The sequence below is a fragment of the Apostichopus japonicus genome, chromosome 5, assembly GCF_037975245.1.
Source record: "Apostichopus japonicus isolate 1M-3 chromosome 5, ASM3797524v1, whole genome shotgun sequence".
Lineage (NCBI taxonomy): Eukaryota > Metazoa > Echinodermata > Holothuroidea > Aspidochirotida > Stichopodidae > Apostichopus > Apostichopus japonicus.
In genome coordinates this window covers 16,684,927-16,709,298 of record NC_092565.1, presented here as the reverse complement: position 1 = coordinate 16,709,298, position 24,372 = coordinate 16,684,927, and the positions used below count along the sequence as shown (strand labels likewise).

At 36.1% G+C, this 24,372-nt stretch overlaps 1 protein-coding gene across 1 annotated transcript; it reads right to left on the bottom strand.

Annotated features, from left to right (window-relative positions):
- Nucleotides 1-4,843: 4,843 nt before the first annotated feature.
- Nucleotides 4,844-22,826, bottom strand: LOC139967865 (uncharacterized). The gene is made up of 21 exons (XM_071972011.1): nucleotides 22,666-22,826; nucleotides 21,690-21,813; nucleotides 19,870-19,941; nucleotides 18,154-18,213; nucleotides 17,735-17,803; nucleotides 17,086-17,157; nucleotides 15,825-15,896; nucleotides 15,343-15,420; nucleotides 15,118-15,189; nucleotides 14,477-14,545; nucleotides 13,539-13,610; nucleotides 13,281-13,352; nucleotides 12,480-12,632; nucleotides 11,643-11,711; nucleotides 11,297-11,371; nucleotides 10,574-10,645; nucleotides 10,162-10,215; nucleotides 9,616-9,797; nucleotides 6,692-8,226; nucleotides 6,293-6,434; nucleotides 4,844-5,997 (listed from the first exon to the last, which is right to left on the bottom strand). The coding sequence occupies exons 1-21, from the start codon at nucleotides 22,751-22,753 to the stop codon at nucleotides 5,867-5,869; spliced, it is 3,333 nt and encodes a 1,110-aa protein (XP_071828112.1). The 5' UTR covers nucleotides 22,754-22,826; the 3' UTR covers nucleotides 4,844-5,866.
- Nucleotides 22,827-24,372: the final 1,546 nt, after the last annotated feature.

Genomic DNA, 24,372 nt, shown 5'->3' with positions numbered 1-24,372 from the left:
TATATATATTTAAAATATCGAAGTTTTATAGCAGCCCTTATAAGAGGCTTTAATATTTGTACACAAATAAATTAACTGTGTCTGAATTTTCGAAAATTCCTTGACCAACATTCTTCATCATACTTCCCTCTACTCGTGCAATTTTGACCGATCTGTTAGGGGTTGAAGGGGTTTTTCTATATTGGTTGTCCATAGATGAAATTTTGTGCAACATTATTGGGTATGTTTTAAAGTTAATTTATTATTCAAATTATGAACAAATAATGGGCTTAAAACCTTGAAAAGTGGGGCTGACGGGTATTGTGCGTTACGTAGAATTACCTACAAATGCAATGATCCACAGGAGATGCGATGATGTCGAACATGATGTGTGACTGGTGACAATCTTGAAAAAGGTTATGAATGAAAAAAAAAACTATTGGGAAAAACTTGGTTCTGAGGCAAAAGTGTACATCTGGTTGGTCATTTTCAAGCCTGAGAAGTGCAATTTCCGGTGATCTGGGGGGCTATCAAAACCAGAAATTTTCTTGTACGCTGCTCGCCAACTAATGGTGGCGCTCCGCTTTGATAGTAATTCGCCTGCACCCAAGCAAATGTCCCCCCCCCCCCAATATTTGAAGCAAATCGACGCCCCTGACCACACCCATGGTCGGCAGCATATATATACATATATATTATAATATATATTATAATATATACATATATATATATATATATATATATATATATATATGCATATATTGTTACGAAGTCCAGATATCATGGTTTGGGAAACGAACACAATTAAGTAGGTTAGAGAGGTTTTATTTTTAAAATGAATCTAATACGTGTCTCTTGGTAACAAAAATATATTACTTAGCATAAATACATTACATACCTTAATACTTAAAGTTAACTTAGCACGCACGCAAGGTACCTCGGCTACCGCTGGGCTTTCCATCGGGGTGTCAAATCCCAGGGTAGTCGGTGTTGATTAAGTAACCGTAGTGCGGGTGCGTCTGAAAGCTTCCGGAAGGCGCTTTACGTAAATAACAGTTCCGGTATAGAGAACAGGACAAGGTAAGGTAAATGATAAGTCCAGAAGAATGGTATCCAAAAGAGAGTTAAGAGAAAGACACACACAGCGTGGTTGGCATGGTGAAGAAAGGCCGGAACGGAAAAGGTGGGTTTTGTAAGTGCTAGGCAGACATAGTTGTTTTACGTGGCGTGACGTACAGGTTGGTGCCACTGGGAGAAGAGACCGAGCTACTCCTTGAAAACTAATTTATATGACATTCGGTGAAGCCACTCGACCGTAGCTTAGAACTGCACTGATTGTGCTCTACGTTTACAAATTAGCATAATAATAACAATACACCATTTAAGCATTGCATAACATCAATTAGCGTAGTAAACCTTTAAAGTAACATGCTACGTCATAACAATATATATATAGCATAATAATAATAATACACCATTTAAGCATTGCATAACATCAATTAGCGTAGTAAACCTTTAAAGTAACATGCTACATCATAACAATATATATATATATATATATATAATAATATATATAGCATAATAATAATAATACACCATTTAAGCATTGCATAACATCAATTAGCGTAGTAAACCTTTAAAGTAACATGCTACATCATGACAATATATATATATATATATATATATATATTATATATATGTACATATATATATATATTATAATATATATATATATATATAAATGAAAATCGTAATGAGTTGGAAAATCAAGAACAGTGAAAAAACTTCCAGCCTCCACCGGGATTCGAACCACGGGCCTTCCGCTCTGTACGCGGACACCCTAACCACTAGGCTATGGACGCTGATTGTATGTCCAGAGGTTCGAAACCGGTAAGGAAGGTCGTAATTCCACTGTAGGCGTTTGTCACCTGTATCGAACAATACTAGTTCTGTTTTGGTGACATATTTTGCCTTACTCTAGAGATCAAACATGATGCTGACCAACTCGAAATCATTTGTGATTCCTAAAGCCGGATCTCGAAAGAGATACTTTGAACAGACTTTATGTTAATGCAATGGAGGTAAACGACAAAGGCAAATGAATATATATAAATGAAAATCGTAATGAGTTGGAAAATCAAGAACAGTGAAAAAACTTTCAGCCTCCACCGGGATTCGAACCACGGGCCTTCCGCTCTGTACGCGGACACCCTAAGAATGTTTTCAGAAATGAACAGTGCCAGTGGCAGAATATTGGGACACTTGCTTCCCTGAAAGTTACTTGATTGTTACCCTAAAGTGAAAGTGAAATCAAATTAAAATGAAATTGTTTGCAAACTGCTTATCCACTCGAGAGCATGTGTAGGAGAATATGTAAAAGTAAAGTGAAGTGGTGTGTAAAGTACATGCACTACATTAGTTCTTCTAAAAAAATCACGATTAATTTTGTTTGAACGGTAAAAGAACAATGTGGTGGAGAATTGTACCCAGTTGCTGCCTTACATTGCAGCCACCCCCAATAAAAGAAGAAAATGAAAAAGTTCTGTTACCCCACAGGCCCACACTCACCTCTTTGCTCACTGGTTCTTGATGCCTGCGAGATGAATTAGCAGTGAATCAAACACATGCATCTGGGTGATCACTATAGCTGACTTGATGTCACATGAAATGAGAGCAAGTTACCTCGGAACCAAAACTCAGATTTGGACATCTCAGTTTGTAGCTGAGCAAAGAATTAACAGTCCTTAATTCACTGGGTCATAAATTGTCTTTGCGCTTTCAAAAAATATAAACCAACATGTTTTACAAGGGTATCTGCTACATATAGAAGTTTACTAATTTAGACCTGTGTGTATGTTTATTTATTTCTTCGAGTGAGTCCAGTATGACCAAATTTGTTTTGAGAAATTGTCCCATTTAATTTACAGATACATCCAGAGTCACATTGTGGTAATGAGTAAGACAATGAAAGTCAGTTACCCATAGAGTCACATTGTGGTAGTGAGGAAGACAATGGAGGAGACGATGGCAGTCACATACAACGAGAGTCACATTGTGGTAATGAGTAAGACAATCTAAGTCAGATACCCACAGAGTCACATTGTGGTAATGAGTAAGACAATGAAAGTCAGGTACCCACAGAGTTACATTATGGTAATGAGGAAGACAATGGAGGAGACGATGGCAGTAACATACAACGAGAGTCACATTGTGGTAATGAGGAGGACAATCTAAGTCAGATACCCACAGAGTCACATTGTGGTAATGAGTAAGACAATGAAAGTCAGGTACCCACAGAGTAACATTATGGTAATGAGGAAGACAATGGAGGAGACAATGGCAGTAACATACAACGAGAGTCACATTGTGGTAATGAGGAAGACAATGAAAGTCAGATACCCACAGAGTCACATTGTGGTAGTGAGGAAGACAATGAAAGTCAGGTACCCACAGAGTTACATTATGGTAATGAGGAAGACAATGGAGGAGACGATGGCAGTAACATACAACGAGAGTCACATTGTGGTAATGAGTAAGACAATGAAAGTCAGATACCCACAGAGTCACATTGTGGTAGTGAGGAAGACAATGAAAGTCAGGTACCCACAGAGTCACATTGTGGTAGTGAGTAAGACAGTGAAAGTCAGGTACCCACAGAGTTACATTGTGGTAGTGAGGAAGACAATGGAGGAGACGATGGCAGTCAAATACAACGAGAGTCACATTGTGGTAATGAGGAGAACAATCTACGTCAGATACCCACAGAGTCACATTGTGGTAATGAGGAAGACAATGGAGGAGACGATGGCAGTAACATACAACGAGAGTCACATTGTGGTAATGAGTAAGACAATCTAAGTCAGATACCCACAGAGTCACATTGTGGTAATGAGGAAGACAATGAAAGTCAGGTACCCACAGGGTTACATTATGGTAATGAGGAAGACAATGGAGGAGACGATGGCAGTAACATACAACGAGAGTCACATTGTGGTAGTGAGGAGGACAATGAAAGTCAGATACCCACAGAGTCACATTGTGGTAGTGAGGAAGACAATGAAAGTCAGGTACCCACAGAGTCACATTGTGGTAGTGAGGAAGACAATGAAAGTCAGATACCCACAGAGTTACATTATGGTAATGAGGAAGACAATGGAGGAGACGATGGCAGTCACATACAACGAGAGTCACGTTGTGGTAATGAGGAGAACAATGAAAGTCAGATACCCACAGAGTCACATTGTGGTAATGAGTAAGACAATGAAAGTCAGGTACCCACAGAGTCACATTGTAGTAATGAGGAAGACAATGGAGGAGACGATGGCAGTAACATACAACGAGAGTCACATTGTGGTAGTGAGGAGGACAATCTAAGTCAGATACCTTGCAGTTGTTTTGGCGTTGAATTTTGTGATCCACAGAGAGAAATATGTATCTAATCCATCTATCTTTTGTACTACTTTCAGAAATCAAAGAATAAATATTTTAGAAATTACATGCACAATTTGAGAAGAAATCCTGCTCCAGCCTCCAGGGATATAAAAATGGGTCACAATGTGCTCAGTCAATTATTATAATTAACCCTTGTGTGAACTCTGGTCTCTTTGAACTCAACATATGTAGTCAAGATTAAAATAAACCTAGTTTCCTACCTGTGTTCTTAGTTTAAAAAAATTGCTTTTCAAATCCTAAATTGTAGCCTATGTTAAAAACATATATAATTAACTATTTCTGGTTCTTTCACCTATTCAAAACCAAAATCTAGGTAACCGTTTATGAATTTCTGGACGAATCGAGCCCACGCCTGCTACATGCTACATAGTACAGCCATATCAAATAAAGTCATGTATCGCAATTCCAATCAGACAGTCACCTATATTTATTTCCAGAATAATATTTTAAACTCTTTCTACTTTCAGGAATAAAATAAAACGCATTTTCGATCTAACATATGCACAGTTTGAGAAACTTTCGAAGTTAATTTATTTAAGAAATGGTCCCATATTGAAGTACTTCGCCTACGATTATCCGATGAAATAACGTCACGGTTTATCACAGAATGCTCATACAGATTTCAATATTCATATCTGAGAAGCAACTCTATTAATTTCTATAATATAGTTCCAAATTCGTTTCTACTTCCAAGAATCAAATGAAACACATTTTCGAGTTAACATGCCCGCTTTGAGGAACTTTTCTTACCAAAATCCATCCAAATTGAAAAATCAATGCATTGGGATTTTGTAAATTCTTCTGTTAGAATCACACTGCAAGTCTAGACACATTTTCTGTGATATAATCAAATCTGAGAAGCACCCCCATTTATTTCCAGAAAATTACCAAATCCTTTTCTATTTTCAGGAATCAAATCAAACACTTTTTCGAGCTTTCATGCCGGATTTGAAAAATTTCCTTATCAAAATCATTACAAATTGATAAAATCAATGCCATCGAACAGGGCATTTTATATATATATATATATATATATATATTGCGTCGTTGTAAAACCTCCTTCCTCTTAACTCCTCTTCCACTATCGCTTCGTGCATTTATAAGAAGGCCTCGCTTCTAGCTAACTTACAAAATGGTTACAAAATGAGTTGAAATATCAATGTAAATTTTCATTTATTGCGTCATTTGAAACTCAAAGGTTATGGGGATAGCCATCCCTTCTTTAACCTCTCCTCCGCTATTACGCATTAAGTTCATGCAGTGTTTCAGCAATGTTTTTGTTTTCAACTTCAAACGTTTTTAATGAAATGAATGCAACAGATGTCGGAAACCATCAGAATCCAAGTGCCATTCTTAACCGCTTATCGCAAGACCGAATCATTTGTAGGTAGGGAATCTATAACTCCAAGGGATATATCGCACACTAGTGATGATATCAATTGATAAGAGGTTGGACTTCATCGTAGAAATGCTCATCTTGTCCTTCGTTAGTTTGGTACCCTTTATTTCCTCTTCGTAGACAATTTCTACTGAAAACAATTTTACCCATCTTCAATACGGTCACAGCTGAAAAGAGACATTTCTGCAAATATCAATATTTTTACATAGTGATTAAAACTACAATGACTGCTTAATCAAATATTTAAACTTATCGCACCTTGGACCGTTGATAGTACGCATGGGTTGCAATAGCTTGAACGTGGAGAGAGGATACCTGTTTGTTCCCGAATATGTTTTTTTCCGTCTTAATTATCCTCAATTATCCTCTAGTTAACATTTTGAAACCATTTAATTGTATTCTTCCCAACAACTTTCTAAGCATATATTGTGTTTCTGTTTTAATAATCTTGATATCACTCACCTAATGCAATGACAATAACACTGGTGTTTAAAATCACCAGAAACGTGACAAGGATATCAGTTGAGAATTGTCCAGTGAAAGATTCCGGAGCTGGAATTGCTGCTACAAGCATGTTGAAGAAAATGGCCCAAAGGGACATCAGCTGAAAAGAGTCAAAGTATCTTCAAAATGATTAGGTATTTTGTATTTACTTCGATAAAGTGATTCAATGCAAATAATGATTAACGTTTTGAATACCATTTACCATGATGACTCCAGAACCAACAAAGCACGCGAGATAGTAACCTGTCTACCTCCCTACCCTCAATCCCACCACACTCCCACTTTCCTCTCTTGAAGAAAACGCTTAGACTATTAATAGAAGATATGCTAAATGAAACAATTAGTACTCAAACCCACCTGTAAGTAATACTCGACCCTGTCTTTCATCGGTTTGAAGGAAATATGTAAACTCAGGAAGATAACAGCCAATGTTAACGTGATTGTGACAGAAAAATAACCATTCCAACCAAATATGACGATTACGAAAGTCTGTGACACTTTACGGACAAGTTCGATGATTTCCCAGTACCAGAATTTAGACTGGTAATTCTCATTAAGAAATCTCAACCACTTTGGTGAGTCATCATTGTTGTGTTCATCAAGCTCGCTGCTGCCATTTCGACGAGAATGTTTCCACAAGAGAAGATACAGAACTGCGGGAAGTGCAATAACATATATTGACGAACAGTACGAAGCGATTTGAAAACGACGATGGGTGGTGGTGTTACAGTTTATTGAATAATCAGATCGCAGCATGCTGATGTTATAAACACCAAACTCATCAAGAAAAAACGTGTCGCAAGTAGGGCCGTAAAGTGCAAAGGTAACGTTACAAGTGGATGTGTAAGTGACAAATAATATGAGAACCAGAAAGGTAAGAATATTATTTTGGTGAAGTTGCAAGCGGGAAGCAATATCGTCAACGTTTGCAGGGCTCTTCTTTTCTGAAACTCTTGCGTGAAGTTTTACCGCACCAATAGCAAGAATGGCACAAGCCATTGAAAAGAATGGAAACATAGCGCCCAGAGTAAAAGCTGTGTACGGTGTTAGCTCAAATGCAGGCCAGAAACACTTAGGCTTTATCAGTATGCTTGAAATATTAAATTGCAAAACATCTAGCCATGCAGCAATGCTTCTAAAAAACTGTGGCCAAAAGATGACATCTATAGATTCCCAAAATTCTGCCATAATTTGATAAAATCCGAGAACTATTTTGGCCAAGGCCAACGTACTGTCTACAAGGGATCGAGACCGTCTTTTTTGGTTACGATAAGTTTTGAACAGAAGAAAGAGGAAAAGAGCAAGAATGATCAAAATGACTGAAGATTCCAAAATGAAATATTTAAAAGCTGGACAAGGACGACAAAATCCAAATATAGGGAAGAATTCTTCGTCACAGTTTGTGCACATCCAACCAATGTAGCCTTCCGCACAATTTCCTGTGATTTGATCAACGTCATTAGCGCATCTATCGCTCTTCAAACATTTATGAGCTTTGGGAAGAGATCCATTAAACATCGTTGTATTGTTTTCGTACGAGTCATTAAATGTCAGAAGGTTTTCTACAAATCGTTTGTATTCGTCAATATTTGTGTAACTCCAGTTCCAGTAGTAGCCTTGGCTTATGGTCATGTAATCATTCTTGCAATGTACACCCTCCTGAGGACAAAGTTCACATTTATCAAACCGATCACGCCTGAAATAGTTATCCAAACACGAGCAAGCTCGTAATCCTGCCAATGCGCTCTTATTTGTTCCAGTGGGACAAACTTTACAGCTCAGAGGGTCTTTTCCTGAACCGTCCCTTACAAACGTTCCTTCAGTGCAATTTTTACAGTTCATGGACGTTCCATCCAAGGAGTATTGGCCAACTTGATCTTGATAGAAGCCACCTGTTGAAAAGAAAGGTGAATCTTACTGAAACAACAAAATAATCACTAGTATTGATGATGATAGCATGTAACCACACAATAAAAGTAAACGGTAAATAATATAGGGGAAGGTCTTTGACATATTAAGGTCCTTTCAAGTTGTCTGCCAGGAGATTTACCGAAACAAAATACTTCAGAAATCAGAAATAATATCTTAAAACACCTTTCACAGCTAGCTATAATAAAATACCACAACACATACTAATTTGGGATGATACCCGATAGAAATGTAACCTGTACTAATTCTACAGAACATATCACTCCAGCATTTAGAGGATTAAAAGGCTACCAGTCTCACTAAGAATCATTTTCAAGTTACTTACATATGGTTACCGTTCATACTATGCCGGTTTATCGTCAATGTATTTATCAGAGCTGTTACAGCCACATTGTGCACCTCGTGAATAACGCTCTCATATTACACAACTTCTCACAATAAACTCTTCTAACAGTTCCTTGGGAAACCATTGCTTTTCTTCTGCTGCCCCACAACTTTGGAACAAATTAACTGAAACCCTCAAACTCCTCCTTCTCTTGTGTCCTTCAAATATACTTTGAAAACTCATCTGTTTCTAGAACTTGATGTTTTCTAATCGAATTTTACCTTTGTTAACTGTTTCTTTCTCAGCTACTTGCTGCGCCCATTCTCACAATAGCTTTACTGCCCAGTTAATGTCTTTTAAGCGGATTCTAGAGCATTACAAATGTTCATTATTATTATTATCATTATTATCATTACTACTATCTTGATCATGATCATGATCACTATCACTGTCCACTGTCCACCATCCTCTATCCACTACGCACCCTTAAGTTACTATTCGCTATCACCATCACTATTCACAATCCGCTATCCACTATCCAGTATTCACTATCCCCTATTCAATATCCCCTATTCAATATTCACTATTCACCGTTCTTAATAACAAAGTAACTTATTAATTTGTTGGTCAATTTTCATTACAAGTAGTGAAGCAAAAGTCGAAAGTGAAATACGGAATTTGCTTTTACAGTAGTTGTTTACTACTATGAAAAGTGTCCGGTCGACGTATTGTTGAGGATTGAATAAATTTCACTAATTATTCAATTCATTTGGTGAACAAGGGAAAACAAGAAAGATGTCTTAATGTGGTTAATAACAATCGTATGTTAAGAAATACTTATATGTTTGAGGGGGAAATCCGACCAAACTAAACAAAATCTTTACACAAAACATTTTTTTCTTGAATGTTGATGTTTTATCGTCATTTAATGATTAGGTCAATAACGAAATAAGTGGCTTCAATGTTGCTTTGGGCTAAACAATTGATTTTCACGTACTGCAAGGTTAATAGATAAATGTCTCTGTACCTCTTGGACACTTCTCGCAATAGTTTCTCTTTCTTCGTCCCGAGGACGTACCAGTTGGACAAGATACACACTCGTACAGCTGATCCTCGTGTTCGATACAGCTAAAGCCTCTAACACTGAACCAATTGCTACCGTACACGCTAACGTTCATTGACAGTTGAGTCGATGGTGACACACACTTTCTGTGATAAGATTGAATAAACAGGATGGATGAATGGATGGATGGATGATATGATGGATGGATAGATGGATACAGGCAAGTAAGGATTTATATATATATATATATATATATAGTGTGTGTGTGTATGGTGCATTCATAGTCATATTTATATAACACGTTTTGTCTAAGGAGGCACTCAGGTAAATATCTATTCTTTTTCTTTCTTACATCAAAAATATAGTGATGCCCATTCAAAGTTTGCGGTTTCTCAAATTTACAATTTAGCCTAATTTTGTGTAAATAATTTGATAATGATAATTTATATATATATATAGATTCGATTGCTATATAAAATAGAAGAGACAAATTGAGGGAAGATGACTTACACATTCAATTGCTTTGGAATCGTTGGTAGTGTAAGACTTTCACAAGAGATATTCCTGTACGTAGGACAATAATGAAATTTATGACTATGTCAATATTTAGAATCTTGGCAAAAAAACCAAAGAATAATATCAGTATTGTAAGAAACTTTTGAGTTAACCATGTAGATGTTCCATTACCAACATTTATTGCATGTGTTTTTGGCAATTTCTAATAACCTTATAAGTGACTTATTATCATTATATGTTACGTACAGTTTATAGTTTTTTATTCATTTTATAGAATATTCGAGTGACCTGTTTATCAAAATGTATTACGTATAGTTCTCACAAGCTCTTACAACTTATGCCACAAGTACCTAAATATAACAATATAGTTTTATTTACCGTAAGCTGATTGTAAAAATTAACTTACACGACACCTCCGTCGACAATATCATCAAGTACTGCAGATGATAATCGACGAATCGGATTGTCCGACATAATACTGTGAATAAAATCAATATATAATTTGTGTACACGGGATATGGAGTACAGAGGTATGCTCCGTATTCCCAAGTTACATGGCGCAATAGTCCTGAAAACTCATATTTAAGATCACTTCACAAGTTTCCGATGTACATAAGAGAAGAGATTTGTTATATACCAAGTTTAATATTTTTAATCAGATATGTTATTAACAACTAGTTAAATTATGCGATATATCCATTACGAGGAAACATTTCAAGGTTCTAGCCATCCTCCGTCTACCTTTTCCTAGGTAGGAGCGGAATTACTCTGCAAATAGTTCTTTCATAAAATGCACTAGGTAGCGTCCGTTGTTTCATTTAGCAAGCCTCAAAAATTCGAGCTATATAGTGGCTACATGCCAGTAGGATTTCTCGGTTTGCCATAAGAAGAAATAGCCACTGGCAGTTTTCTGCCAGTAGATATAAAGAAACATCTTCTTGTTCCATTGTCTTCATATTTTAATTGATCTTTCGTTTTCGAATGCCAAAAGAATTTCCATTTATAAAAAAAGTAAACCGTACGTTATAATAGAAGAATATTATGTTTTGTGATCAACTTGTTAAGCAGGAGTCTTAACACAGCTTATTTAAATTGTTAGTCTGTGATACAATCATTTTGTTATACTGACAGATATTTGAGAGTTCTATTGGCACTTCCAAACAATGGCTCTGTTAGATTCTCTATTTTGTTTTGAAAGAGATATCTGCAAAAAAAAATAGAAAATGCCAACATTCAATTATTTAGGTTTGATGATTTGAAAATGTGGGATAGACGGGTAAGTAATGATAAAGGGCATCTATCTATCATCCTCAATTTTCAATTTCACATTTGCTTTGCTTTACTTTCTGTCTCTTTATCTTTTGATTAGACAGCAGTCATGAAGAGAGTGGTTCGAACCTAGTTCTTATCAGTACATGCATTTTCCCTTTCAAGATTTTTAAATATGGTACAAGAACGATGTGTAGGCTACTCACAGATTCTCCACCTGTGTCAACTTCAAGAGTGATCCTGGCAAGGTCATTAGATTATTCCCATGAAGGTACCTGACATTTTTCGATACAGAAAAATAGTGTGAAAGATTTGAGAATCGTTAACAAAATCCCATGTTTTATACGTTTAATTTTTATACTCATTACTAATAATATTGTTATTAATAATATTATTATGAATAATATTTTTTATACTAAAGTATTCCAATTTTTCTATAAGAGATGGGGAATTTGTTAAGAACCCCAAAAATCCCTTTCTGCTCACTGGGATATGTATTTAGTAACTAGTTAATTTATGCGACATATTAATTACGAGAACACATATCAAGATGCTAAGCATCCTCTGTCTTGCTTTTCAAGGTAGAAGCGGGACTCCTTCAAAAATAATGCTGAAATGAAATGTATGGGATTTGTTTGTAACACTAAACAACATATACTTAATGCTATAATTATCTTTCTTTCAGAGTGACTTCGTTCAATGCCTATTTATGGAAATCTGTTGGAACACGTCAACTACTATTCAAACAACGTAGAAAGCTCTGGAAAATCATGATGGACATATTTCAGTATGACGATCTTGTGTATTAATTCAGTTGTCATGAAGTAATTTCAAATTTTAATGCAGAAGCTATGAAATTGTGGTAATATTTTATTCAAACAATTGTTCTGTTTGTGTGTGTTTTTGAGAGAGGTTAATCGGATATTTTTGGACTCTAGTGACTAGTTTGCGTCTATGAACATAAAGAAGTACTCATTTCGTCAACATTTAATTGTAATTAAAACGTATAATATGCTTTCTCTTATATTGTTAACTGTACTTACAGAGTTCGTAGCAAGGAAACATTTCTGAACAACCCCTTTGGTAAAAATGTCAGTTTATTGCCACACAAAAACAGGATTGACATCCTATGACCGTTCGCATTTCGTGAGAAGAGATCAAAAGGCACCTCTGTCAGTTCGTTGTTACCAAGGTCCCTCAAAATTTCAGAAGAAATTGTTATTAAAATCATTACAAAGCTCATATTCTTTTGGTCTAACTTACATGATTCAATTTGTCAAAATACTCCGCATGGTATGCTATAGCAAACTTAAGCCCGCTGGTTCTTTCTCGGCACAACTGCGGAATACAAATTCCACTTAATTAACTTTAATAACACATCTTTACAATAACACATCTCACCAAGATCCATTATGAAATTTAAAATACGAACAGCAGAACTTAAAGTGTAATTTATACCTGTCAGAATACGCTAGATCTACACACTTGTTTGCTGTGAGAGGGAATGCATTATACAGACTTGTGTACTTTTTCTAAACACCTTCGAGAATCTTTACTAAAGTTACGTTAAGATCAATTTCATTAATTATATAAGTACGTATATTTCTGCTTAAAAACATTTTCCATTCCGCCCTTGTTCGCCTGTTTTCTTACGTTTCAGTTTCTTTTACTAATTCTTTCGTTATTTGGGGTATGAGTAATGGACCCGGTTGATTTCTTGGTTTTGCAATAGCCAAATCAAATTTCCTTCCCCCTCCTTGACCACCAAGACCAGCTAAAATTCACCAATTGCCCGCGCGATTTCCTGTGGCCCGGTATTTCTACTAATTACATATCAAACTTACAGAACTGAATTAATAGAAGTAGTATCAAATAATTCTTTTGGTATCTTCCTCAGCTTGGTAGACGACAGTGCTCTGCGAATCAAGAACAATATCGGGTGTTTAAATGGATCTGTTTTTATTTATTCACTTTTGACAGGGAAACAATTATTGGCCGATGTCCTAGGATGCAAAATATAAAGATGTTGTATAAACCGACATTGTAGCCGGGGAAACTGTACAGGCTTACTCACCGAATAGAGAAAGTAAAACATTACTTACAAGTACACGAAGCCAGGGAGCCTTTTAAATGAGTTTGCCGAAAGTTCAACCAAGTCGTTCCTAGATAAATCCCTGTAGAGCATTACAAATTTTAGCGAAAAATTGATGAACAAGAGAGGACATGTGAAGTTGTGGTGTGTGCATCACCTACTACTTTTCTTTTCTTTTTAGTTGACTTGGTCAAAATTACGAATTACAAATCCCATAACAAGGTAATCGGCTACCAAAAGTATTATCAGTGCTCGGGTAACAGCATGCTGAGATTTCAGAATCAAGTTAATTTACAATTAATAATGACTTGCTAATTGACTTTCATGTTCGAGTAAAACTGGGTTGACAGATGTCTACGTTTGAACAATTGCGATCTTAATTTGAGCAAGATGTCAGCAGGTTAGAATGAAATAAAATCCTTGAATATATTTTTATGGTGAAGAAAACTACTTAAACCTCTCATTCATATTATTTCTTCCTTCTCCATTTATTTTTATTATTTATCGTGTTTTATGAAGGAGAATGAACATTTTGAAACAATATGACATAGTATAGTTAGGAAACAGACGAAACCCCTCTTGAAAGTTGGCATCAACGTTCCACCATGAACACATCACTCCTTTTGACAATCCTGGAACCAGCTGCTCTTCCATACAGGTTAATTTCCCAACCTATAAACCAGCCAGTGGAAGTTTTTCTCCACCTCTCCCCTCCCCCCTCTCCTTTCAAGTATTATACAAGCCACTGACTAGAGATGTTCACTTCGATAGTATGTAGGCCTTAGTTTAGAGCTGAAAGTTTTTTGTAAGGAAACCACTATTCTGAATCACTTTTTAATGGCTTACGACATCCATAGGCAGTAAAACACTACAATATTTGCACATGAATGTTTTGCAAGCGTGTTAAAGCTGCGAACCAGTTATAAACGCCTTTTAGGACATACTTACAAGAACCTGATTGGTAAACCAGTCAGAAAGTCCTCGGGCAACGAAGTTATTCCAAGTTCCTGAAATTCTCTGTTGAGCATAACAATAGAAAAACTAATTCAACATGTACAATTACGACACATGGTTAGCACTTTAATGCCATTAATCAGGACATCTTTATTTAATAGCATATCAATTGCTGTGAATTATTTATTACATCTTTATGATACTGAGTGTTAAAAATTATAGAGAAAAAGTCTTTAAACTAAACCAGGCCATTCGGGAGAGATGTGACCGATTGTTTTTGGTTTTGTTTTCTTTGTTTTGTTGGGGGTGCTGGGATGAGTGTGCATTAAAAAAACTTCAATCAAATCTTCCAGAATATAGATATTTGCGTTAAACTCTCAATCTTGGATTATTGGGAAAGAGTAGGACTGAATTGATATTAATCAATGCAAATATCGTATTTTATTTTGACGCTAGCTGAATGGTTATGCCTCAGTGTTCGTGTAATCATTTCCCAAGCTTACTCTTTAAGGACGTGTTTAATACTGTTTAAGATCAAGTAAACCATATCCATAAAAATCATATGGAATGCAGGCTGATGGTTAAAAAAAAATACCCAGACAATTACATAAGTCACAATTGGAATGTTTACTTACAACGTAGCAAGTTTGGTACAGTTTTGTAGAAGTTTGTCGGGCAAAAACGTTATTTCCGTTGACCGTAATTTCCTAGGTACAAAAGAAAATACCGATTAAATTTAAGAAAGAGAGAGAGTGGACCATGCAGTGTTAATCATGCAGTATCGTCATCCTTTATGTTGCTTCACATTTCTTCCTGGATGCACAATCAGGAAAACATTACTCTCTATCTGTTGTACTTACAAATATTCGAGGCTTTCGCAAACACTTGATATCGATTCTTCGTACAAATACAATGGCTCTCTATTATCACGTAGGTTTCTGGAGAAAAAAAAAATCAGTTCACATTTGGGTGAATATTTAATTCCCATCAACACCGAAGTGGAATGAACAACTACAGTATACAACAATATTCAAACAATATAAATGATTTTGCAAGGTGGAAAATTGTAGTCGAGAATCTTCATTTCATGTTATGTGATTAAGGATGTTATTTAAATTTCTTGTGCTGAAACTTATAACCCTTAAAGTGGTACGTACCATCAGATGCGGTACGTTGCTCCAATACCTAAATTTCGCCATTGAGGTACCAGTGATGGGCAAAACTATACGTATCGGAAACGTTTTCTACGAGCAAACGAGTTTGATCTTAAAGTATGTATTAAGGTTAAAATAGTAAGCATGCTAAAGGCTTGTATATTTGGTAATGATTAATATGTACTTACAGCGTTGTAAGGGAACTAAGTCCAATAAAGCTGCGATTCCAAATCGTAGTCAGGTGATTAAGGCTTAAGTCTCTGTGAGGGTGCAAGGTAATTATAGACATTTGAATCAATCATTTGACGTCACAAGTATTTGGTTTCGATGATACTGGTAATCTATGCGCTCATGCAGGCGGATGAGCATGTGCGTTTGTATGGAGCATGTGTGTATGAGTTTGCGTGTGTGTGGGTGTGCCGCAATGCTTGTAAACAATATATCTTAAGAAGGGAAGCTTGGACCAATTGTTGGTGAGTGGTGATACTACATTCATTAGAAGAAGCATGTTGTTTTGGTGTTTGTTGGTGGAGGTCAAAGGTCATTTAGTCATTTTGTGAATCATTTTAAACACGATATCTCAAGAAGGAAACCTTGGATCAAGTGCCTAACATTTTGTTCATAGTTAGTATTGATGTTTTAGATCTGTACTATGGAGACTGGAACAGCAGTCATAGCGGCAAGTGAATTTTCCGTTTTGGCGAATAGACTTTTAGTCACGGTCGCCAAATAGCGAGTATACTTAAAAAAAAATTGTCAGCCCTGAACATCTTTTATACATGATGTCTCATGGTAGAAGTCATTGATATTTTTATAGGCTACATAGTATATGAGTTTGCCATATTGAGTACAAGAATCATGTTACTTGTGATGTCAAATTACATTTGAGGACACCAGAGGTCAAACTCTCCTAACCCTTTGACATGATATCTAACGATGGGAACCGTGGACCCTTCCCATACTTGATATGTGGATGCATCACATTGAGTACAAGAACCCTGTTGTTTTAGGTGGAGGTGTGTTATTGCCACCTACAGTATACTGACCTGTGTTTAACATACCATACTGTAATTGTACATCAACATAAGGGTTCGGGACATTTATATTGTAACAGCTCCTTCTGGTGTACAAGCAGAAGTCTAATGCAATGAAGCCATCGAAACCTCTATGCGTTTTGCATCCTGGTTAAACGTCCGACTGATGACTGTGTATCAGTAAGTTTTACAACATACATCTCTGTAGCACTAAATCATAATGTTTTATGTACGAATTTGAAACGGCGACTGCCCAGTCTTTGTCCATTCTGTATACATTAATCTGTCATCCATAAAATACTGTACCATTATAATAACACAAATTAACAAAACCAGGAAAGAAATTTGAATGCCATTTGATCAGTGGGTATCATATTATGTAAATTCTTAAAAAGTTGTTAAATAGGCAACGTACATCTCTGTGAGATTGGTGCATCTTTGAAATACGTCTTCGGTAATGTTGTGCAGCTGATTGCCTTGCAGTTGACTACAAGGTAAAACATAGATCATATAAGTTGTGCAATGTATAACTGTCAAGAAATATATATATTTCCTATAATACTATACATAATGCATTTAAGAAATGCAATCTCTTATTTTCGTAAAGACATCATCAATCGTATAAATTATTTTCATGTTATGTTCCTTTATAATTTATGCAACGTAAGAATGTTGAAATTATAATTTTTGCAACGAAAGAATGTTGAAATAAAATTTTGAAAAAAAATATATATATAAGTGTACTTCACACTTTCATTAAGTTATTTTCTCATGCAGTACCGTCTACCCTAATGGAGATTCTACACAGTGATCTCAAAATGTTTACATATGCTAAAATGGCAACATTTCTTTCAGAATTATAAAACACGTTGACATTTCTGTTTAATTATAAAATAATAAGATAATTATAATAATCGAATATTCTCAAATCAAATTTGAGACATTCGTTCAAACAATGCTTTTATTAAGGAACACATTAGTGCACCCACACACACATGCACTCACGCGCACAAATACGCGCACACACACCTACACGCATTCACACTTACGAATACTAGACTTACATGCGTTGTAGTTTATCACAATGAGTGAAGAAATTGTCTAACTCTTCGAGTGAGTTTAGTGCTATGTAACTGTGTAGATGAAAGAAGTTGCAAGTATATTAAAAAATAGATGCACCATTTATCTACACTGAAACTCAGTTAAATGTGTTCACTTTTCTTCATGCTGTGTTCCTTTGCCACTATTAAGTTTTTACATAAGTAGCGTGAAGGAATTAGCGTAACCTTGTTGCTTAATTACTTCAAATATAAACATGATTAAGGTTAAGATTATATTTACCGTCCTTCCCGTTATAAAAGTGAAACTAAAATTATTTTCAGACATTAAATCATTATACATTTTTTTCCGATATGTAAAAATTAAAGAAAAACTGACAATTTCTTTAAATAAATGTTACGTAAAGAAAAATATTTCTGCTTACAACCGCTTAAGATTGGGGGGGAGATGGAATGACCGTCTTATATTGTTATGCTCGAACGCCCTGTAAAAAGTAAAGAAACATCTACACTGACAAACAATTTACTTTCATTTGCTTTTAGGTCACATGATATTTTCATTCTTTCCTTTAAGCATTCCGCACCTTTCTGTCACAGTTGAATTTCGTTGACACCTCCCAAACTAGTATTTGCTAACATCAGAGACTATGCTTCGTTTCTTTGAGCGATATTTCCATTGTTTTTGCTCACGGCAACGAACTTGAAATGTGTAAGGATTCAATCAATGTTATACAACCGTTATATTGACAGCTGAATAGTAAATGTTTATGTCATTGACACCATCGTTGCCGCTATAGATGGCAAACTAGAAAGCTAACTTCCTGTTCCCGGTATAGCTCATAACCTCCTTATTGTACAAAAACTATTCCGTATAATCAATCTGTAGTGAAGGGGACTGTATTTGTTTTGGGGAACAGCCAAATAACTATCACAACATCTCCCAATGGATTGCAGTTTGAATGCGTCTACAAAAAAAACCATCAGCAGTTGCTGACGCATATGACACACAAGCGAAACTGGTATAATGGTGCATTTGTTGATATAAAAAGTTCATTGGATATCTATACCAGTTAAAATCTGGCATATACCGATTTAAATCGACATATACCAGTATCGGTATATGTTCATTTAAAAGAATTGTCTGGTATAGCCCTTAGAAGTTTCCTTAAAAAAACGATAAATAATTGTCCAAACATGTTTTCAAAATATGAGACCGCTAATGTTGTGTTTGACAGAGAAACGATATTTTAATCGTTTAGGATGAATATTTCAAATATACTTTGAACAGTAGAGAACGTGACGTCACCTTCGCAAATGCAGATTGCGACATAAACAATGCTCCATACAGTTCCTACAGTAATCACAAAAATAACCGTGTTTGAATACAGATTACTTTCTTCCTTAAATTTTCAATGAAATTTCTTATAAATTATACAAGTTTTAAATATCGTTTATCCGTCATATACACATGGTTAGAAAGAGAAAAATGTGAACTATGAGGACAATGTATCAAATTCTTCCTACAGGCAATTCCTACCAGTCTGCATACACCAGTTTAAATAGATTCATAGTTCTGCAGTTATCAATGTCTGAACACATGCCGGTAAACATAACAAGAAAAAACATTGAAGGTCACACGCCTTCTGCAACGGAATTTTAAATATCTCGATGTATACAATAGAGCTGTCAATCATTCGATACATGGTTGATATCAAATACAGAGGTAAATCGTTGATACGTCAGTTGAAACTGGTATGAGTCAATTTAAATCTGTATTTTGTCTATTAGATTGGCATATACCGTTTTCAGTTCATATATACCGATTAAAGTGGACATATACCGATATTAATTGATATATATGTGTGTCGACTTTAATCGGTCTCTCTATTCTTATTGAAAGTATGTATGCACAATCAAGTTCAAGAGCAGCAAGATAGCTAGTAACTTCAAAATCAAACCCAGCATGAGCAATAAGTGCGCAAATACGTGTACACATACATATACATGCAGGCAGACATACATATATATACACAATCTCTACAATAAATGCTCATAATTTAAAAATAAGTTTAGACAAAAATCACGAATTGTCTATGAGAGTTGATCAATGAAAGAACGGAAAAGCTGAACGAACTACTCACAAGCCCATTAGTCTGGTAAAGCGTTCAAAGAAATTAGTTGGAACGCACTCAATATTATTATAGGAGAAGTCTCTGTTGGAAACAGGAGTAAACACAAACAATACAATTAATTGTAGTATATCAGATGGGTGGTTGACAACTACGGATCTTGAGTAATCAATCTCAACCCAATCACAGTTTTTCATTGTTTCTTTTTTCTATCTGGTTTACTATAATTAGTGGAAACTATTAAGTATTTATACACAAGATAACAAGTAAGCAAAATGAATTCCATATCTGCTATTTGTATCCGATTGGATGTACTACCATAGTCTAATGAAAACAAATTCTTAACCAACATCTAAATTTTCTGTTTGCATTAGATCATTTCACTGAGCACTCAGTTCCGTGAAAAAATACAACATAAAAAAATAAAACTGTTAGCAAACTGCTTATCCACTAGAGAGCCTGTGTGATAGAAAGTGAAAAAGTAAGTTGGCCTGACGTTTCGATCCTAGCAGGATCTTCTTCAGAGGCTTAAAGACAAGTAACAGTAACAGAAGGGACAAAAACACGCACAGAATACAGACAGATTAATGAGCATGGTGAACACAAAGAGATAGATGTATGGGGATTAGTAGACAAGGGATGGAGAGAAGAAAGCAACAGGGGAAGAGGAGAGGTAGGAGATTTACAGTGGAGGGACAAAGAGAGGATTAAGGGAAGCGGGTGGGGAATAAACTGGAGAAGGACAAAGACAGAAAGGTGTGGAGAAAAAGGGGTGGAAGAGAGCTGTGAGAAGAGAAGTGATGGGGGAACAAGTGGAGATGGAGGGGGAGGGGACAGAAGAAATGTTAGTCATTTCCTTCCTGAATATTGAGCCCATGAGGTTGAATGGTGCGAAGACGTTGCATCCACAGCCTCTCTCTGCTGATTCGTACAAGTCAGGGCGGCTACCTCAGGATTCAATCGCCTGCAGGGACATGGCGTTAATGGTATGGTTGGGAAGGTTAAATTGTTCTACAACTGGGTCTCAGTCTTCATGGTGTTGACTGTGGATCTGTGACCATAAAATCGCTTCTTAGTGGTGGTTTTGGTTTCGCCAAAATACTGGATGCCGCAAACTCTACAAGATATCAGATAGATGACATTAGTGGTTGTGCAAGTGATGTGACCCTTAGTCTTGTGTGTGAGTTTCATGCTGTGGCTGGTGATGGAATTAGATTCAACAATGTGGTGGCTGCAGATGATGCATCTTGAAGTATGATCACATTTGAAAGTACCATGCTGAATGGGTGGAGGGTTAGAAGTTAGAGGTGGAACAGCAGCACGCACAAGAAGGTCTCGTAGTTTGCGTGGACGTCTGTAGGCGATGGTGGGTTTTGCAGGGACGGCTCGTTGGAGTCTATCTGAAGTGAGGGGAATGTTGTGGTTGTTAGAGGTGATTTGCTGAAGAGGAGGAAGATTTGGGTGCAAAGTAACAACCAGGGGGAGCTTGTAGTTGCAATCTCGTCCCTTTTTGTCCTTCACTGCCAAAACAAAGTGGATAATCTGGAAAAAAAACTACAACGAAAGATTTAAATCCTATTACAAAAAACAACGAAATGCATAAGTTTGAAATATTTTGTAACTGATGTTGCCGTAACTGTAGTTATAGATATTACATTTCAATGATACTTTATTTAACAAAAGAAAAAGGTTTCGAAATTAAACCACTGTTACCTTTCTGTAAATAACGTCTTAACCACTGTACATTTACTGAACAACCCTACCTATATTTCCAGATAAGAAAGTCCTTCGATAATAAATGATACAATTATTAACCCTTCACATGTACTCACATTTCCAAAGCGTCCGATGAGATATTTGAAGGCAAGGAAACCAAACCTATATGACTGCAATTGATGACTTGACCCATAAATAAAGAGCAATCGCAGACACCATTTGGACCACAGGCCGGAACGTCTACGGAATATAAAATTGAATAATATTTAGAAATTTAGAGATCTGTTGTAGAAGAACCCGAGTTAGCATCAAATATTTCACTACAATGGTTCATTCCTTACTCACCTTGACGAACTACGATGAAAGTATGTTGGTTTGCATAAATATTATGAAGTAAGTGTCTTTAGACGTGCTTTCTTTCTTAATGTTAAATGGTCTTCTAACTTTTGAAATTTTTCCTGCACGCATTTCACCTCTTCTTAGACCCTCATATCGAGCCCACCTGTAAATGGTTTCACATAGTACCCAGCCGAGTTCTTACATTCATTAGGCGTTGACTTCTCCCCCGTTTGATCCTGCATTCTCTTTTAATTCAAGCACACGGTGAATTTGGATTTGTTTTATTTCTATACCTCTTATAATTATCGAGTAAGTACCACTTAAACTACCTGGTATCATGTATTAAAGTGGCTGGACAATATATTTTGTCTAACACACACGTATCATTAGGTAAACTCATTAGATGCAACTCAAAATTCAATGGGAAAATATATACGATCTTTATGGCCTCAAAATCATAACATGTTTACAAAGCAAACGATTTAAAAAGACAGGTGGTGTTGAATGTCTTTCAACGGGGTTCTCTTGTTGATATTATAATACCATGTTTTCGTATAAGGATTCATAAAAGAACGGACTAATTTAAACATTATCGTCTGCATTTTGGATCTGACGCCATCTTCGATATAACACAATTTGTGTCGTGATGGAACGTTATGCTGATTATTTTAGCAAAATGCACGAGGACGATTTCTATTAGCTGATAAAGCCACTGGACAAAACTGAGAAAGCAATTTAGCAATCACAACTTACCTGAGAGTGGACAATTATCCTGGGTTGCAAATACTCCATTTTTGGCCAGCAGGGAACTGGCCACAAGGAAGTAACACAGATTCAACATATTTCTTATCACTAAAGGCTGTAATAAACTTACTTGGCATGGACTCTTATCTGCATACTGTCGTTATATGGTATCGTTGTACTGATTTATACACAATTTCGAATGAAATTTTGAATGAAATCAACGAAGCCTTAAGCGGAACTTCCTTATTGTTGTGCTCGTAACAATAAAAAAGGCAACCATGCACGCAACGGGGAAGCATGAGGTTTAACCCCAAACGTCTATTTATGGTACCACTTTGTAAATAACGTTTAATTAAACACGTATTACATCGGTTCTATTTAGGTCTCTTTAAAAAAAAAGACAAGTTAATTCGGTAGCACCTACAATAAGTTAAACTATTTGAGTAGATGATGGACTACCATTTTTACCTGGCATGTGAACGTTACCTGCTACTACATTGCGCAGTTGTTGTTTGCCACGTGAACGTTAGTGCCTACAATACCGACCGATCTTATTCTAGAGCGTATGAAGTGCAATGGCAGAGGTGTGGAATGATTGCACTCTTGATCAAAATTTAGACAAAAGATTGATTCATTTCACAGAACAGTTATAAGGGAATGATGATTGCATTCTAACCAGGAGCTGTCACCGAGTGGCACATAGTAACACATAATAACTTCAAACCAGCATTCCTCTCTCTACGTAATAAATTGTTGGATTAAATGTAAACCTGTGTAGGGATGTGACTTTAACACCCTTCACATAGGGGAGGAGCTTAGAGCTCTTCAATATTTATGATCCCTGTCTAGAACAAGGACTCTCTTTGTTTTTATTAACTTGATTTCATCTGCATCCTGTCACATGACCCTGTTTGCCCCTCTTTTCACCATCTCTGTTCTGTCATGCTCTCTCTCTCTCTGGTCCTTGCTCTGATTGAGTGAAGACGTGTTATTTTCCTCTGCCTTTTAAACGTAAATTTTGTCAGTTCTGTTGAATTTTGCGGCTATTTCTGCCAGGAATGCAGGGTATATACTTATTTTTACTTTGTATTCATGTGTTTTCTGTAGATTGATTATATTTTCTTTGGTAATAATGCAGGGAAAATCCTCTGAAAGATCGTTAATTCATCAACTTGTTAGGATAGCCTTCAGTGGGTGGTGTCAATAGGATTGGGACACAGTATACATATGTGATTTGTGACATTAGGCTTGAAATTTATGATTTAGCCTGCATACTTGTGATTCATATTTATATCGGGTTTTTAAGATCATGGATGAATTTAATATATCAATGAAGCATTGTTATGGAAGAGTTATCATTTTAACGTTCAAATAACGCTGCTACTGCCAGGTCAGGTTTCCCCACTGTTACATAATATTTAATCGTGGTTAGGCGCCCTCTTTCTTCCTCTTCTTGGTGTTGACTCATCCAAAATGGTCGCGCTCTCGTTAATCAGGCTAGAGTGTGTGGGATAGCTAGATATCTAAATAATTTTAGTTGTATTGTTCCTGAAAAGCAGATAATTAATATTTTATTGATTATTAAAAGCTTATTAGTTATAAGCAATGGGATCTGGGATTTGAACTGTATTTTTGATGGTGCTGATCATTATTTGTTGGCTTCTATCATAAAGCTTTGGCCCAGGCTTTCCCATTCCCCAGGGCCGTTATCATACT

Coding starts and splice junctions, on each gene's coding strand:
- LOC139967865 (XM_071972011.1), bottom strand. CDS start 22,753: ATGTTGAATCTGTGTTACTTCCTTGTGGCCAGTTCCCTGCTGGCCAAA. Junction 19,942..21,689: donor TCATCGGACGCTTTGGAAAT/GTGAGTACATGT, acceptor TGTTTCCAACAG/AGACTTCTCCTATAATAATA. Junction 11,372..11,642: donor TTGACACAGGTGGAGAATCT/GTGAGTAGCCTA, acceptor TTTTTTTTGCAG/ATATCTCTTTCAAAACAAAA.